Source organism: Oncorhynchus mykiss, chromosome 18, assembly GCF_057628025.1.
Source record: "Oncorhynchus mykiss isolate SJ-2025 chromosome 18, ASM5762802v1, whole genome shotgun sequence".
NCBI classification, from domain to species: domain Eukaryota; kingdom Metazoa; phylum Chordata; class Actinopteri; order Salmoniformes; family Salmonidae; genus Oncorhynchus; species Oncorhynchus mykiss.
The window spans coordinates 58,943,672-58,960,407 of NC_143039.1; the positions used below are offsets into that span (position 1 = coordinate 58,943,672).

The following is a 16,736-nucleotide window of genomic DNA, read 5'->3' on the forward strand; positions in this document are numbered from 1 at the left end:
CAATGGCTAGTGAGCGTAACTTTCAGAACTACTGGCTAAAAAGTACACACAATTACCGGAGAATCTCTTTAAGAATGCAATTACCGCCTGTCGCGTGTGTGTCTTTGCCCCGACATAATGACGACAATATCATATATATGGATATTGTCGTCATTGTGTCGGGGCAAACACACACACACACGCGACAGGCCGTATATATATCTGCATGGTCAGAACTAGAAGCACAAGCATTTCGCTATACTCGCATTAACATCTGCTAACCATGTGTATGTGACCAATAAAATTTGATTTGGAATTGATATATAATTCTCTCACACACACACCTCCTCCACCAGGTCTCGGTCTCCACGGCCAGTTCAGATCGTCCCAGAGAGGCAGCGAAGGCAAAGGGCCAGGCCAGCAACATGAGGAACACTGCAAAGAACAACCGTACTGGGAACACTGTCACAGTCATCACACCAATCTGAGAAAGGGGGGAGGCGGGGGGCAAGAGCGGAGAGAGAGAGAGTGACAAAATCAAATGGTGATGCATTCATTCATTCATAAAAACACAGAGGGAGACAGAGGTACAAATTATCACATTTCATCAGGGAAAGAATCTCTTTGTGTGAAGTTGGATTGACCCATAAAGAACTGCTCTGTTGAAGAAGACCATCCAGCAATGACAGACATACAGCTAGTCATCCCTCCTAGCTTTCTCCTTGTTTACTCTATGCTCCTTATGTAAGCATGATCACAACAGCTCATACAGAAATGCTATAAAAAAATGTAAAAAATTAAACTATCCAATGTGATTTCAGGTTTAAATCAAAATAAAACAGTTAATTTAGTATCAAATGAATTTATGCTTACATCATTAAGGTCAAAGCAGATAACTATTGACCTGTCACGCCCTTAGAAGGGATATGGTTGTATGTCATGCCATCACTCCAAATAACAGGGTCACAATGTCAAGGCCCACTGTCATTTCAGATCCCCCCCCCCCCCCCCCCTATTCCTCTACCCATCATCTGGAGACCTCTTATCCCTCTTCTGTCTGTTACAGTAGGGTGTTGTTGTTCTCACAATACTGCACGTTTCTCTCTATTGCTTTCTCTATAAATATATCTTTCCCCCTCTCCACCCCCCTCTCTCTGCCTGCCTACATTACAATGTGGTCTTCTTTCATTTCCCAGGGGACTCTATTCCTTCTCTTCTCTTCCCTCTCTCTGCCTGCCTACATTACAATGTGGTCTTCTTTCATTTCCCAGGGGACTCTATTCCTTCTCTTCTCCTCCCTCTCTCTGCCTGCCTGCATTACAATGTGGTCTTCTTTCATTTCCCAGGGGACTCTATTCCTTCTCTTCTCCTCCCTCTCTCTGCTTGAATCCCTCTCTCCATCTCTCTGTGTGAGCCCCAGGTGCAGACAGCATGGCCAGATAAATAAACACTAATAGGGCTGGTTAATGACCGCCCCCAAAACACCTAACGATCCACCCTGACCACCACCACCCACTTCTGTAAATGGACTCATCCAAACAGCATAACAACAAATATTAGAAGCCATTCTACTGAGGTTATAACTCCATTACCAGAATTATGACTATCCGTCCCTCCTGTAGAATCAGTGTTTCCCTTACAATCATTTGGCAGCTGAGTATCGTTCCCTCTACTAAAAAAAATGATACATTGTAACACTCATCTTAAAAAGTGTGTTACAAGTTGCACATCTTCCTCAGATTCTCATCACGTCACCCAGGAAACCTCCAAGGCCACTAGCTAGCCATCTTGTGATCCTGGAAGTATAGCAAACCCTATAGATGCAATAACTGTTAGCTAAGACACACTAGCAAAATCATTTTGGGGGTTAATATAGAATTGGCTGGTGAAGTCATTGAGATCAGGAGATAAAATTAAAACAGTCCTCGATTTTCAGATGAGTTTCAAAATGAAGGTAATTTCAACCTCTACCTATCTGGACCCTTCATTTCCGCTAATTCCAAAGGATTAGGCAAGGAGCGAGGGGTTGTGTTCTACAACTGGCACTCTTGTGAGCTGGTCTCCATGTTGGTTGTGAGGGAGGATTCAAGGAGTTAAAAAGGAAAGCTTTGTGGTGTGAAATATTCAGGAGGAGACTCAGTGGACGTGTGTGAGAGAGATAGGAGGCATGCAAGAGAGAGACTAGATGCAAGCCTTTTGTTTCCTTAAAATGCACGGCACACACTTCCCTCCTCCAGGGATGGCAAGGGCCATTAGGGAAAGGCTTCTCAACCCCTCAACATGCGGACAAATGCGCACACACGCACTCTTAGGGGTGGGTATCTCCCCCCTACACACACAAACACACGTAGGGGTGGAGTCCACCCAGCAGGCAAGCATCTTGCTGCCCTCTAAAAAGGGTGTCCGCATGCTTCCCATCCCAAACAGTTTGTGCATATATTATGACATGTGATGTCTTTGTTCACTTGGTCTTCGACACCTTTCGAGGCAAGCCGAAGTTCGGTAGCCGAAGTATATGCCCCTTCGTTGGTGATTGGTCAACAATGGGGATTCTTCAACAAAGGAACCTCTTGTGTTTGATGTCATTTAATGAGAGACTACTCGTTTTCATGCACATTTTTTTCACTTGAGAAACACCCCCAAAGCCAATTCCTCCTTTGGCTGCCTATCCTTCCAGTTCTCTGGTTCCAATGACTGGAAAGAACTGCAAAAATCACTGAAGCTGGAGACTCATATCTCCCTCACTAGCTTAGAGCACCAGCTGTCAGAGCAGCTCACAGATCACTGCACCTGTACATAGCCCATCCAACTACCTCATCCCCACACTGTATTTATTTATTTATCTTGCTCCTTTGCACCCCAGTATCTCTACTTGCACATTCATCTTCTGCACATCAATCACTCCAGTGTTTAATTTGTATATTGTAATTATTTCACCACCATGGCCTATTTATTGCCTTACCGCCCTTCTCACCTCATTTGCACTCACTGTATATAGATTTTCTTCAGCTGTATTATTGACTGTATGTTTGTTTATTCCATGTGTAACTCTGTGTTGTTGTATGTGTCAAACTGCTTTGCTTAATTCTTGGCCAGGTCACAGTTGTAAATGAGAACTTGTTCTCAACTAGCCTACCTGGTTAAATAAATGTGAAATAAAAATAAACATACCCTAATCAGAAATCATGCATTACAGGTCACAGTCGCACTGAGCTAAAGGGTAGAGCTGCAGCTTTTAAGGAGCGGGACTCTGACCTGGCAGCTTAGAAGAAATCCCGCTATACCCTCCGACAAACCATCAAAACAGGCAAAGCATCAATACAGGACTAAGATCGCCGGTGTAGTACGATTCACCAACGCTCGTCGGATGTAGCAGGGCCTGCAAACTATTACAGACTACAAAAAGGGAAGCACAGCCGAGAGCCGCCCAGTGACACGTGCCTACGAGTCGAGCTAAACAACTTCTATGCTCGTGTCGAGGCAAGTAACACTGAAACTAGTGTCCCACCTCGACAACTTCCGGTGAAATTGCAGAGCGCCAAATTCAAATTAAATTACTATAAATATTTAACTTTCATGAAATCACAAGTGCAATACATCAAAACAAAGCTAAACTTGTTGTTAATCCAGCCGCCGTGTCAGATTTCAAAAAGGCTTTACAGCGAAAGCAAACCATGTGATTATCAGAGGACAGCGCTCAGCACACAAAACATTAGAAACAGTAACCAGCCAAGTAGACTAGTCACGAAAGTCAGAAATAGCAATCAAATTAATCACTTTTGATGATCTTCGTATGGTTGCACTCACAAGACTCCCAGTTACACAATAAATGTTTGTTTTGTTCGATAAAGTCCTCCAGTTTTTGGCGCGTTTTGTTCAGTAACAATGGCTCAAATGCGGTCATAAGAGGCAGACAAATTCCAAAAAGTATCCGTAAAGTTCGTAGAAACATGTCAAACGATGTTTATAATCAATCCTCAAGTTGTTTTTAGCCTAAATAATCGATAATATTTCAACCGGACAATAGCGTCGTCAATATAAAAGAAAAACAAGAAAGGCGCGCTCTCGGGATTGCGCACCAAACAGGTTGGGGATTTTCCACTGGCCTCCGATTGAAACTGCTCATTCTCCCTCATTTTCAGAATAAAGGCCTGAAACAATGTCTACAGACTGTTCACAGCTAGTGGAAGCCATAGGGAACAGAATCTGGGGCCTATCCCTTTAAATGGTGGATAGGCTTTCAATGGAAAAATACCCATTTCAAAATAATAGCACTTCCTTGATGGATTTTCCTCAGGTTTTCACCTGCCATTTCAGTTCTGTTCTACTCACAGACATTATTTTGACCGTTTTGGAAACTTGTGTTTTCTATCCAAATCTACCAATCATATGCATATGCTAGCTTCTGGGCCTGAGTAGCAGGCAGTTTACTTTGGGCACGCTTTTCATCCAAAATTCCAAATGCTGCCCCCTATCCCAAAAAAGTTAAACAGGTCAACATTCACAGACGGATTACCAGGACATGTACTCTGAGCATGTGCTGACCAACTGGCAAGTGTCTTCACTGACATTTTCAGCCTCTCCCTGTCTGAGTCTGTAATACCAACATGTTTCAAGCAGACCACCATAGTCTCTGTGCCCAAGAACACCAAGGTAACCTGCCTAAATGACTAACGACCCATAGCACTCACGTCTGTAGCCATGAAGTGCTTTGAAACGTGGCTCACATCAACACCATTATCCCAGAAACCCTAGACCCAATCCAATTTGCATACCACCCCAACAGAACCACAGATGATGCAATCGCTATTGTACTCCACACTGCCCTTTCCCACCTGGGCTAAAACACCATAGTGCCCTCAAAGCTCATCACTAAGCTAAGGACCCTGGGACTAAACACCTCCCTCTGCAACTGGATCCTGGACTTCCTGACGGGCTGCCCCCAGGTTGTAAGGGTAGGTAACAACACATCCTCACACTGATCCTCAACACAGGGGCCCCTCAGGGATGCGTGCTCAGTCCCCTCCTGTACTCCCTGTTCACTCATGACTGCACTGGCAGGCACGACTCCAACACCATCATTCAGTTTGCTGATGACACAACAGTGGTAGGCCTGATCACCGACAATGATGAGACAGCCTATGTGGAGGTCAGAGACCTGACTGTGTAGCGCAAGGACAAGAACCTCTCCCTCAACATGATCAAGACAAAGGAGATGATTGTGGACTACAGGAAAAGGAGGACTGAGCACACCCCTATTCTCCTCGATGGAGCTGTAGTGGAGCAGGTTGAGAGCTTCAAGTTCCTCGGTGTCCACAAACTAACATGGTCCAAGCACACCAAGACAGTCGTGAAGAGGGCACGACAAAACCCATTCCCCCTAAGGAGACTGAAAAGATTTGGCACGGATCCTCAGACCCTCAAAAGGCTGCACCATCGAGAGTATCCTGATGGGTTGCATCACTGCCTGGTATGGCAACTGCTCGGCCTCCGACCGCAAGGCACTACAGAGGGTAGCGCGTACGGCCCAGTACATCACAGGGGTCAAGCTTCCTGCCATCCAGGACCTCTATACCAGGCGGTGTCAGAGGAAGGCCCTAAAAAATTGTCAAAGACTCCAGCCACCCTAGTCTTCTCTGCTACTGCGCGGCAGCTACTGCGCGGCAGCTACTGCGCGGCAGCTCTGCGCGGCAGCTACTGCACACAGCGGTACCAGAGCGCCAAGTCTAGGTCCAAGAGGCTCCTAAATAGCTTCTACCCCCAAGCCATAAGACTCCTGAACATCTAATCAAATGGCTACCGAGACTATTTGCATTGCCCCCCCCTCCCCCCGGAACGCTGCTGCTACTCTCTGTTATTATCTATGCATAGTCACTTTAATAACTCTACCTACATGTACATATTACCTTAATTACCCCAACACCGGTTCCCCCGCACATTGACTCTGTACTGGTACCCACTGTATATAGCCTCCACATTGACTTTGTGTAAAGCCCCACTATTGTTATTTACTGCTGGGGGGGGATTTTCTTAACTGCATTGTTGGTTAAGGGCTTGTAAGTAAGCATTTCACTGTAATGTCTACACCTGTTGTATTCCGTGCATGTGACAAATAAAATTTGATAAATGCTAGCTGACGTCACATTTTGGACACTAGGGGACACCTACACATTGTTATGGATAAAAGACTAACAAAAAGAAGGAGCTGGCGCACACTCAGAGAAAATGATTTAGCCTAGAGGTGCCGACTAGCGGCAAATGAACTGGAAGCTATAAATACAAAAATTAAGTTGCACACACATATATATTTCCCACTACCATTCAAAAGTTTGGGGTCACTTAGAAATGTCCCTGATTTTGAAAGAAAAGCACATTTTTTGTCCAATAAAATAACACCAAATTGATCAGAAATACAGTGTAGACATTGTTAATGTCGTAAATGACTTTTGTAGCTGGAAACGGCAGATTTTTTATGGAATATCTACATCGGCGTACAGAGACCCATTATCAGCAACCTTCACTCCAGTGTTCCAATGGCACGTTGTGTTAGCTAATCCAAGTTTATCATTTTAAAAGGCTAATTGATCACTAGAAAAGCCTTTTGCAATTACGTTAGCACAGCTGAAAACTGTTGTGCTAATTAAAGGCCTTCTTTAGACTACTTGAGTATATGGAACATCTGGTGTGTTCTTAAATTCAATGTGGAGTGCCAGAGTGCTCTCGTAAATTCAGAGCTTATTGTCAGATCGTCCATTTGTAAACGCAGACTGATTCACTCTCGGAGCGCACACTGGAAGCACCGGCCAAGGAGTAGAGTTCATTTGAGCGTTCTGACCTTACAGCGGCAGTCAAGCACCCAAGCTAACGTTGGCTAGCTTCTTCCAGACAAATGAGACTACTGACAATTTTACTTGCACTTGCAGAGCTGGTTAGGCAGTGTCATGTTATCCTTAGCGTTGGTGACTAACTGTGCTGCTGGCAACAACTTAATTACGCTTTTTTGCCGACGTTTACTAACAGCAGCCATATTCAACGGACATGGAGCACTCATAAATGCATTATTCTGCACTCTGGTGCACTCAGATGAGAGTGATCTGAAATCGGAGTAGATAGCCAGAGTGAATTTATGAAAGCACCCGAATGTCCATTGAGAACGCACAATGACTATACCATTTAGCTAAGCTAAGAATGACGGGAATAATCAGGTCAATAAACATTGGGTAGTTAGATAGCATATAGTTAATATACTGGCAAGTTTGATGTATAAGTAGCCAACTAACGTTAGGCAACTAGCTAACATACCGGTATATACTGCTGTATATGTATAATGATATGCTATGTGGTTCTTAAGGAACAAATTGTCAGCCAACATAGCGTGTAAGGTAACTTATTTGAAAAGTCATGACTTTATTACATAGTTTCTGCTCCTTTATCGAGTCATGTTCTGCCCCTTGTCTCTGTGTGCAGTTTGTGTGTGTAAAGCATGCCTCCTGCTGCAGGAGTAAACGTGTTTGCCGTGTTTATCTTCCACTGCTGGCACAAAATGTTCTGTGCCAAAATGGAGGCCAGTTTCCTGACCTTGTAGGGCAGGGCTCTTCAACCCTGTTCCTGGAGATCAAATGTCCTGTAGATTCACACTAGTGGTCGACCGATTATGGCCGATTAATTAGGGCTGATTTCAAGTTATTACAAATCGGTAAATCGGCCTTTTTGGATGCCGATTACGGCCAACTGCATTGCAATCCACGAGGATACTGCGTGGCAGGCTGACCACCTGTTATGCGAGTGCAGCGTCAAAAGGACCTTGTGGCTGCAAGGAGCCAAGGTAAGTTGCTAGCTAGCATTAAAGTTCTCTTAAAAAACAATCAATCTTCACATAATCACTAGTTAACCTAGTAATATCATCAACCATGTGTAGTTAACTAGCTTGTCCCGCGTTGCATATAATCAATGCGGTGCCTGTTAATTTATCATCGAATCACAGCCTACTTCAACTTCGCCAAACGGGTAATTTCACAAAAGCACATGTGAAAAAAGCACAATCGTTTCACAAATGTACCTAACCATAAACATCAATGCCTTTCTTAAAATCAATACACAGAAGTATATATTTTTTAAACCTGCATATTTAGTTAAAATAAATTCATGTTAGCAGGCAATATTAACTATGGAAATCGTGTCACTTCTCGTGTTCAGTGCAAGCAGAGTCAGGGTATATGCAACAGTTTGGGCTGCCTGGCTCCTTGCGAACTGCGTGAAGACCGTAATTAATTTGCCAGAATTGTACATAATTATGACATAACATTGTAGGTTGTGCAATGTAACAGCAATATTTAGACTTAGGGTTGCCACCCATTCGATAAAATACGGAACCGTTCCGTATTTCACTGAAAGAATAAACGTTTTGTTTTCAAAGTGATACTTTTCGGACCATATTAATGATCAAAGGCTCGTATTTCTGTGTTTATTATATTATAATTAAGACTATGATTTGATATTTGATAGAGCAGTCTGACTGAGCGGTAGTAGGCAGCAACAGGCTCGTAAGAATGAATTCAAACAGCACTTGACTGCGTTTTGTCAGCAGCTCTTAGCAATGCTTGAAGCACAGCGCTGTTTATGACTTCAAGCCTATCAACTCACAAGATTTGCCTGGCAATACTAAAGTGCCTATAAGAACATTCAATAGTCAAAGCTATTCAATATACAAATGGTATAGAGCAAAATAGTCGACGCGTCATAATTCCTATAATATCTACAACCTAGAAACTACAACTTCTTAACTGGGAATATTGAACCACCAGCTTTTCATATATCTGAGCTAGGAACTTAAACGTTAGCTTTTTTTTACATGGCACATATTGCACTTTAACTTTCTTCTCCAACACTTTGTTTTTGCATTATTTAAACCAAATTGAACACGTTTCATTATTTATTTGAGACTAAATAGATTTTATGTATTATATTAAGTTCAAATAAAAATGATCATTATTCATTCAAGTATTGTTGTAATTGTGATTATTACAAATATTTATAAAAATTGCCCAATTAAATCAGTATCGGCTTTTTTTGGTCCTCCAATAATCGGACTCGGCGTTGAAAAATCATAGTCGGTCAACCTCTAGTTCACACTCCAGTATTAATGCTAAATTGTAATTACTTCGCCACTACGGCCTATTTATTGCCTTACCTCCCTAATCTTAAATTTGCACACACTGTATATAGACTTTTCTATTGTGTTATTGACTGTCCGTTTGTTTACTCCATGTGTAACTCTGTTGTTGTTTGTGTTGCAGTGCTTTGCTTTATCTTGGCCAGGTCGCAGTTGTAAATGAGAACTTGTTCTCAACTAGCCTACCTGGTTAAATAAAGGTGAAATAAAATACAAACAAACACTCCAACCTAGCACACCCGATTCCAATAATTAGCTGGTTAATAAGCTGAATCCGATTAGTTACAACTGGGGTTGGAGTGAAAACCTACAGGAGGGTAGCTCTCCAGGAACAGGATTGGAGAGCGTTGCTGTAGTGAACAGTATATGGATGAGTGACTGGGACACACCCTGGTCCTGGGGCTGTGAGAGAGCAGAGAGGCCATGAAGCCAGGAACGGGACAAACCACATTTCCTGCACTTCCAGAAAGAACTCTAGCCGAGTATTGGTACACTGTCAAACGTTATTGTAATGGTAGTAAGTTATGTCTGGTAACATCAACAGGACAAACCACACGTCACACATCAGAATACTAACTAGCTACTCACAGACTTGGTGCAAGCAAAATATATAATTTGCTGAATGATGCCGTATGCTACAGCCATTCTGTCCTATGCAGCATGGTCAGATACTGACAACTGCATGTCCAAGCCCCAAGGCTGTGTGTGAAAGGCTAAACAGAGTGTAAGGGGACAGCCGTGTGCATGTGACCATATTGACTGACCATCACATATTGGCACAGAGTCAATTATTCTTACTAGATACACAGAGAGAGGAAGAGACAGGTAAATTGAGGGAGCATAGAGGGAGAGATGTCACTGTAATAGTGAAGGTGTAAACTTGGCAGTAGAAAACCTAACCAGTATATTTGACCTCTCAGCTTCCCTATCAAATCTAAAAAATGTAAGCAGACAGCCTAAGAAAATTAACAACAATGACAAAAGCAAAAACCTGAGAAAGAAATTGAGAAACCGATCCAGCCAAAAACAGAGAACCAGAAAACCTGAGCCTACGCCTTCACTATGGTGAATCACTAAAACAATACAGAAATCCATTACAGAAAAAGGAACAGCACATCAGAAATCAGCTCAATGTAATTGAAAAATCCATAGAATCTAACCACTTCCGGGAAAATTGGAAAACTCTAAACTAACAAAGAGTTATCCAAAACGGAGATAACAAAGAACAAACAGCAAAAACATATACATGATCAAATACAAATCTTAGAATCAACAAGAACCCATTGGATTCTCCAATTACAGTGAATGAACTGCAGGACAAAATACAAACCCTCCAACCCAAAAAGGCCTGTGGGATTGATGGTATCCTAAATTAAATTACAAAATATACAGACCATAGATTCCAATTGGCTATACTTAAAACTCTTTAACATCATCCTTAGCTCTGGCATCTTCCCCAATATTTGGAACCAAGGACTGATCAGCCCAATCCACAAAAGTGGAGACATATTTGACCACAATAACTACTGGGGGCGATGCGTCAACAGCAACCTTGGAAAAATCCTTTGCATTATCATTAACAGCAGACTCGTACATTTCCTAAGACAAAACAACGTACTGAGCAAATGTCAAATTGTCTTTTTACTAAAAATTACAGTAAGACAGACCACGTATTCACCCTGCACACCTATACTGACAAAAAAAAAACAAAGGCAAAGTTCTCTCATACTTTTTGGATTTCAAAAAAGCTAGACTCAATTTGGCATGATGGTCTGCTATACAAATGCATGGGAAAGTGGTGTTGGGGGAAATGCATACAAAATTATAAAATCCATGTACACAAACAAGAAGTGTGTGGTTAAAATTGGCAAAAAACAAATTTCTTTCCAAAGGGCCGGGGGGGTGAGACAGGGATGCAGCTTAAGCCCCACCCTCTTCAACATGTACATCAAGGAATTGGCGAGGGCACTAGAACAGTGTGCAGCACCCGGCCTCACCCTACTAGAATCTGAAGTCAAACGTCTACTGATTATCTGGTGCTTCTGTCTCCAACCAAGGAGGGCCTACAGCAGCACCTAGATCTTCTGCACAGATTCAGTCAGACCTGGGCCCTGACAGTAAATCTCAGTAAGACAAAAATAATGGTGTTCCACTCACCAACCAAGAATGCAGAACAGATTTATGCAGATACCCACTAATTATCTACAAATTCTACAACCACCTAAAAAGGAAGCAATTCCCAAACCTTACATAACTAAGCAATCACCTACAAAGAAATGAACCTGGAGAAGAGCCCCCTAAGCAAGCTGGTCCTGGGGCTCTGTTCACAAATACAACCAGATCCGACAGAGCCCCAGGTCAGCAACACAATTAGACCCAACCAAATCATGAGAAAACAAAAAAGAGAATTACTTGACACATTGGAAATAATTTAAAGAAAAACAGAGCAAACTAGAATGCTATTTGGCCCTAAACAGAGTACACAGTGGCAGAATGCCTGACCACTGTGACGGACCCAAAATTATGGAAATCTTTGACTATGTACAGACTCAGTGAGCATAGCCTTGCTATTGAGAAAGGCCGCCGAATGAAGACCTGGCTCTCAAGAGAAGACAGGCTATGTGCTCACTGCCCACAAAAGGAGGTGGAAACTGAGCTGTACTTCCTAACCTCCTGTCAAATGTATGATCAGAGAAACATATTTGCCTCAGATTAAATACAGACCCACAAAGAATTCCAAAACAAATCCCATTTTGATAAACTCCCATATCCATCTGAGATATCTACTGCATCCCTCAACCTCCACATACAACACCTGTTCTGCCAGTCACATTCTTTTAAAGGTCCCCAAAGCACACACATCCCTGGGTCGCTTCTCTTTTCAGTTCGCTGCAGCTAGCGACTGGAACGAGCTACAACAAACACTCAAACTGGACAGTTTTATCTCAATCTCTTCATTCAAAGACTCAATCATGGACACTCTTACTGACAGTTGTGGCTGCTTTGTGTGATGTATTGTTGTCTCTACCTTCTTCCCTTTGTGCTGTTGTCTGTGCCCTGTTTTGTGCTGCTACCATGTTGTGTTGCTACCATGTTGTGTTGCTGCTATGCTCTTTATGTAGTCTCTTTATGTAGTGTTGTCGCTCTTGTCGTGATCAAATCAAAGTTTGTCACATTCCACCTTACAGTGAAATGCTTACTTATAGGCTCTAACCAATAGTGCAAAAAAGGTATTAGGTGAACAATGTGTAAGAAATAAAAACAACAGTAGAAAGACAGTGAAAAACAGTAGCAAGGCTATATACAGTAGCGAGGCTACATACAGTAGTGAGGCTACATACAGACACCGGTTAGTCAGGCTGATTGAGGTAGTATGTACATGTAGATATGGTTAAAGTGACTATGCATATATGATGAACAGAGAGTAGCAGTAGCGTAAAGAGGGGTTGGCGGGTGGCGGGACACAATGCAGAAGCAGCCCGGTTAGCCAATGTGCAGGAGCACTGGTTGGTCGGCCCAATTGAGGTAGTATGTACATGAATGTACAGTTAAAGTGACTATGCATGTGTTTTGTCCTATATTTTTATTTTATGTATTTTATATTTAAATCCCAGACCCCATCCCCGCAGGAGACCTTTTGGTAGGCAGTCATTGTAAATAAGAATTAGTTCTTAACTGACTTGTCTAGTTAAATAAAAGTTAAATAAATACAAAAACTTTTTTTTAAATACCAGTGTGCAATTACAGCAGCAAGATTTGTGACCTGTTGCCACAAGAAAAGGGCAACCAGTGAAGAACAAACACCATTGTAAATACAACCTATATTTCTGTTTATTTATTTCCCCTTGTGTACTATTTGCACATCATTACAACACTGTATATACACATGTGACATTTTAAATTGTTTATTTCACTTTTGTTTATTATCTATTTCACTTGCTTTGGCAATGTAAACATATGTTTGCCATGCCAATAAAGCCCCTTGAACTGAATTGAGAGGGAAGGAAGACAGAGGGAGATGACAGAGTGAGAGAGGTGGGCAAAATACAACACATGGAACATTTAATGTAAACACAGGGACTCAATTATCCATTCCTTGGCTCAAACACCTTTTTTGTGTGACCCAGATCTATTCAAAAGCCACCGTTGGCAAGCCTCCCTTGAACAGTGAAGGCTGCCCAGTCATTTAGGACGGTTTTACAGTTAACTGCTATTGGACATGGAAATCCACTGCAAACGTTTGAAATGCAAATTACGAGAATCAAGATCACCAATTCAATAGCTACAAAAAAAGTTAGCTCTGATGTTATGTAAATTAAAACTCTTCTTGATGTAATCAAATCTCCATAAAATACACAATATGTATAGATTTTAGTTTAGTCCCTACATGTAGTTTATGGTCAATATACCAATTACTTCGACCATAACATGCAGGTATGCTTGCACGCTTGAAACGCACAGAACACTTGGTGGGTGCAGAACATCAGGTACCTAATTAGCATGCTAGTTAGCTAATAGCTACTGTAGCACAGAGTGCCGTTAACTGACCAACTGGCTGGCAAAATATAACATTAGAACATATTTGAATGTTCATGAAATACGATTTCAACAAAAGTTAAACGGTTGCTTACCCTGATTTTCTCCAAGGGGGTGAATCGTAACTCGTGAACGAATGGATTTCTGAAAGGGGTTGGCAAATCCGACCCATCTCTAATCTCCAAGGAAGGATGCTGCTCATCTGGCAACTTCATAACTGAAAACAAATAAACTAACACTTATCAGTTCGCAACGGTTTTTCTATTCCACAATAAACAGGCAAGGCTTCTTTGAAACCGACTTTCTAGGCTAGCTGATGGCGCTGATAGGTGTGCTCGAGAAACATCAACTCGTTGAGTGGGGCGGGGAAGCGAGGATGGCTAATTTCAATGTACTGGGACTGCGCATGCGTAGTAGCGAGCCATACACTGACCACTTTGGAAGGTGTTGGATCTTTTTTACAGTGGTGCCAGAATTTCAGCACACATGCCACACACATACACACACGAGTCACGACACAGGCAGACACACACACAGGGACAACTGATATGAGTTTTGTGGGACATGACCTCTTTTCCTGGAATGTGTCTTTGAGATGTGCCAGATACCTTTGAGTGCGTATGAGTGTGAAGATGTAGTGCTCGCACTCTCACTTGACCCAACTGTCAATTTGTTACTCAGTTTGACGTCTTTGGGTCTCTCTTGTTTACCTTAATATGTAAAAACGGTATGTGGCTGTGGGTGACAATAATCCAGCAAATAGCTCAACATTATTGTTCATTCAGTCTGGATGTCATAATAATTTAGAATTATTTTCTTTGAAAGTTTTAGCTCTATCTGACAGGAAATGGCAGCAGGGTCATCAGTTAAAGAATAATTATTCTTCTTCATGTGGCTTTCCAGCTGACTATATTGCCAAGCCTGGCCTGCTGAGGAGAGACGGACTCCATCCTAGCTGGAGGGGTGCTCTCATCTTATCTACCAACATAGACAGGGCTCTAACTCCTCTAGCTCCACAATGAAATAGGGTGCAGGCCAGGCAGCAGGCTGTTAGCCAGCCTGCCAGCTTAGTGGAGTCTGCCACTAGCACAGTCAGCGTAGTCAGCTCAGCTATCCCCATTGAGACCGTGTCTGTGCCTCGACCTGGGTTGGGCAAAACTAAACATGGCGGTGTTCGCCTTAGCAATCTCACTAGGATAAAGACCTCCTCCATTCCTGTCATTATTGAAAGAGATTGTGATGCCTCACATCTCAAAATAGGGCTACTTAATGTTATATCCCTTACTTCAAAGGCAATTATAGTCAATGAACTAATCACTGATCATAATATTGATGTGATTGGCCTGACTGAATTTACTGTGTTAAATGAGGCCTCACCTCCTGGTTACACTAGTGACCATATCCCCCGTGCATCCCGCAAAGGTGGAGGTGTTGCTAACATTTAAGATAGCAAAAAAATGAGTTCCCTGAATTCCTGGAATAAATGTGGATCTTAATGATTTTCCTCCTAATCCTGGACTATCGGACCACCATTTTATTACGTTTGCAATTGCAACAAATAATCTGCTCAGACCCCAACCAAGGAGCATCAAAAGTTGTGCTATAAATTCACAGACGGCAGTGGGGATTCCTTGATGCCCTTCCAGAGTCCCTCTGCCTACCCAAGGACGTCAGAGGACAAAAATCAGTTAACCACCTAACTGAGGAACTCAATTTAACCTTGCGCAATACCCTAGATGCAGTTGCACCCCTAAAAACTAAAAACATTTCTCATAAGAAATTAGCTCCCTGGTATACAGAAAATACCCGAGCTCTGAAGCAAGCTTCCAGAAAATTGGAACGGAAATGGCGCCACACCAAACTGGAAGTCTACCGACTAGCTTGGAAAGACAATACCGTGCAGTATCGAAGAGCCCTTACTGCTGCTCGATCATCCTATTTTTCCAACTTAATTGAGGAAAATAAGAACAATCCAAAATTTATTTTTGATACTGTCGCACAGCTAACTAAAAAGCAGCATTCCCCAAGTGAGGATGGCTTTCACTTCAGCAGTAATAAATTCATGAACTTCTTTGAGGAAAAGATCATGATTATTAGAAAGCAAATTACAGACTCCTCTTTAAATCTGCGTATTCCTTCAAAGCTCAGTTGTCCTGAGTCTGCACAACTCTGCCAGAACCTAGGATCAAGAGAGACACTCAAGTGTTTTAGTAATATATCTCTTGACACAATGATGAAAATAATCATGGCCTCTAAACCTTCTAGCTGCATACTGGACCCTATTCCAACTAAACTACTGAAAGAGCTGCTTCCTGTGCTTGGCCCTCCTATGTTGAACATAATAAACGGCTCTCTATCCACCGGATGTGTACCAAACTCACTAAAAGTGGCGGTAATAAAGCCTCTTATGAAAAAGCCAAACCTTGACCCAGAAAATATAAAAAACTATCGGCCTATATCGAATCTTCCATTCCTTTCAACATTTTTAGAAATGGCAACTCACTGCCTTCCTGAAGACAAAAAATGTATACGAAATGCTTCAGTCTTTTTTTAGACTCCATCATAGCACCGAGACTGCACTTGTGAAGGTGGTAAAGGACCTTTAATGGCATCAGACCGAGGCTCTGCATCTGTCCTCGTGCTCCTAGACCTTAGTGCTGCTTTTGATACCATCAATCACCACATTCCTTTGGAGAGATTGGAAACCCAAATGGTCTACACGGACAAGTTCTGGCCTGGTTTAGATCTTATCTGTCGGAAAGATATCAGTTTGTCTCTGTGAATGGTTTGTCCTCTGACAAATCAACTGCAAATTTCGGTGTTCCTCAAGGTTCCGTTTTAGGACCACTATTGTTTTCACTATATATTTTACCTCTTGGGGATGTCATTCTGCTATGCGGATGACACACAGCTGTACATTTCAATGAAACATGGTGAAGCCCCAAAATTGCCCTCGCTAGAAGCCTGTGTTTGAGGCATAAGGAAGTGGATGGCTGCAAACGTTCTACTTTTAAACTCGGACAAAACAGAGATGCTTGTTCTAGGTCCC

General features: G+C 42.3%; 1 protein-coding gene across 1 annotated transcript in view; it reads right to left on the reverse strand.

Moving 5' to 3' along the window:
• LOC110496461 (lysophosphatidylcholine acyltransferase 1) overlaps positions 1–14,117 on the reverse strand; it is a 36,542-nt gene extending 22,425 nt beyond the window's left edge. The window contains exons 1-2 of the mRNA XM_021572388.3: positions 13,783–14,117; positions 324–463 (exon numbers count right to left, since the gene is read on the reverse strand). Coding sequence (XP_021428063.1) covers positions 324–463; positions 13,783–13,902 — 260 coding nt within the window. The 5' untranslated portion in view covers positions 13,903–14,117. The remainder of the gene's footprint in view (positions 1–323; positions 464–13,782) is intronic.
• Positions 14,118–16,736: the final 2,619 nt, after the last annotated feature.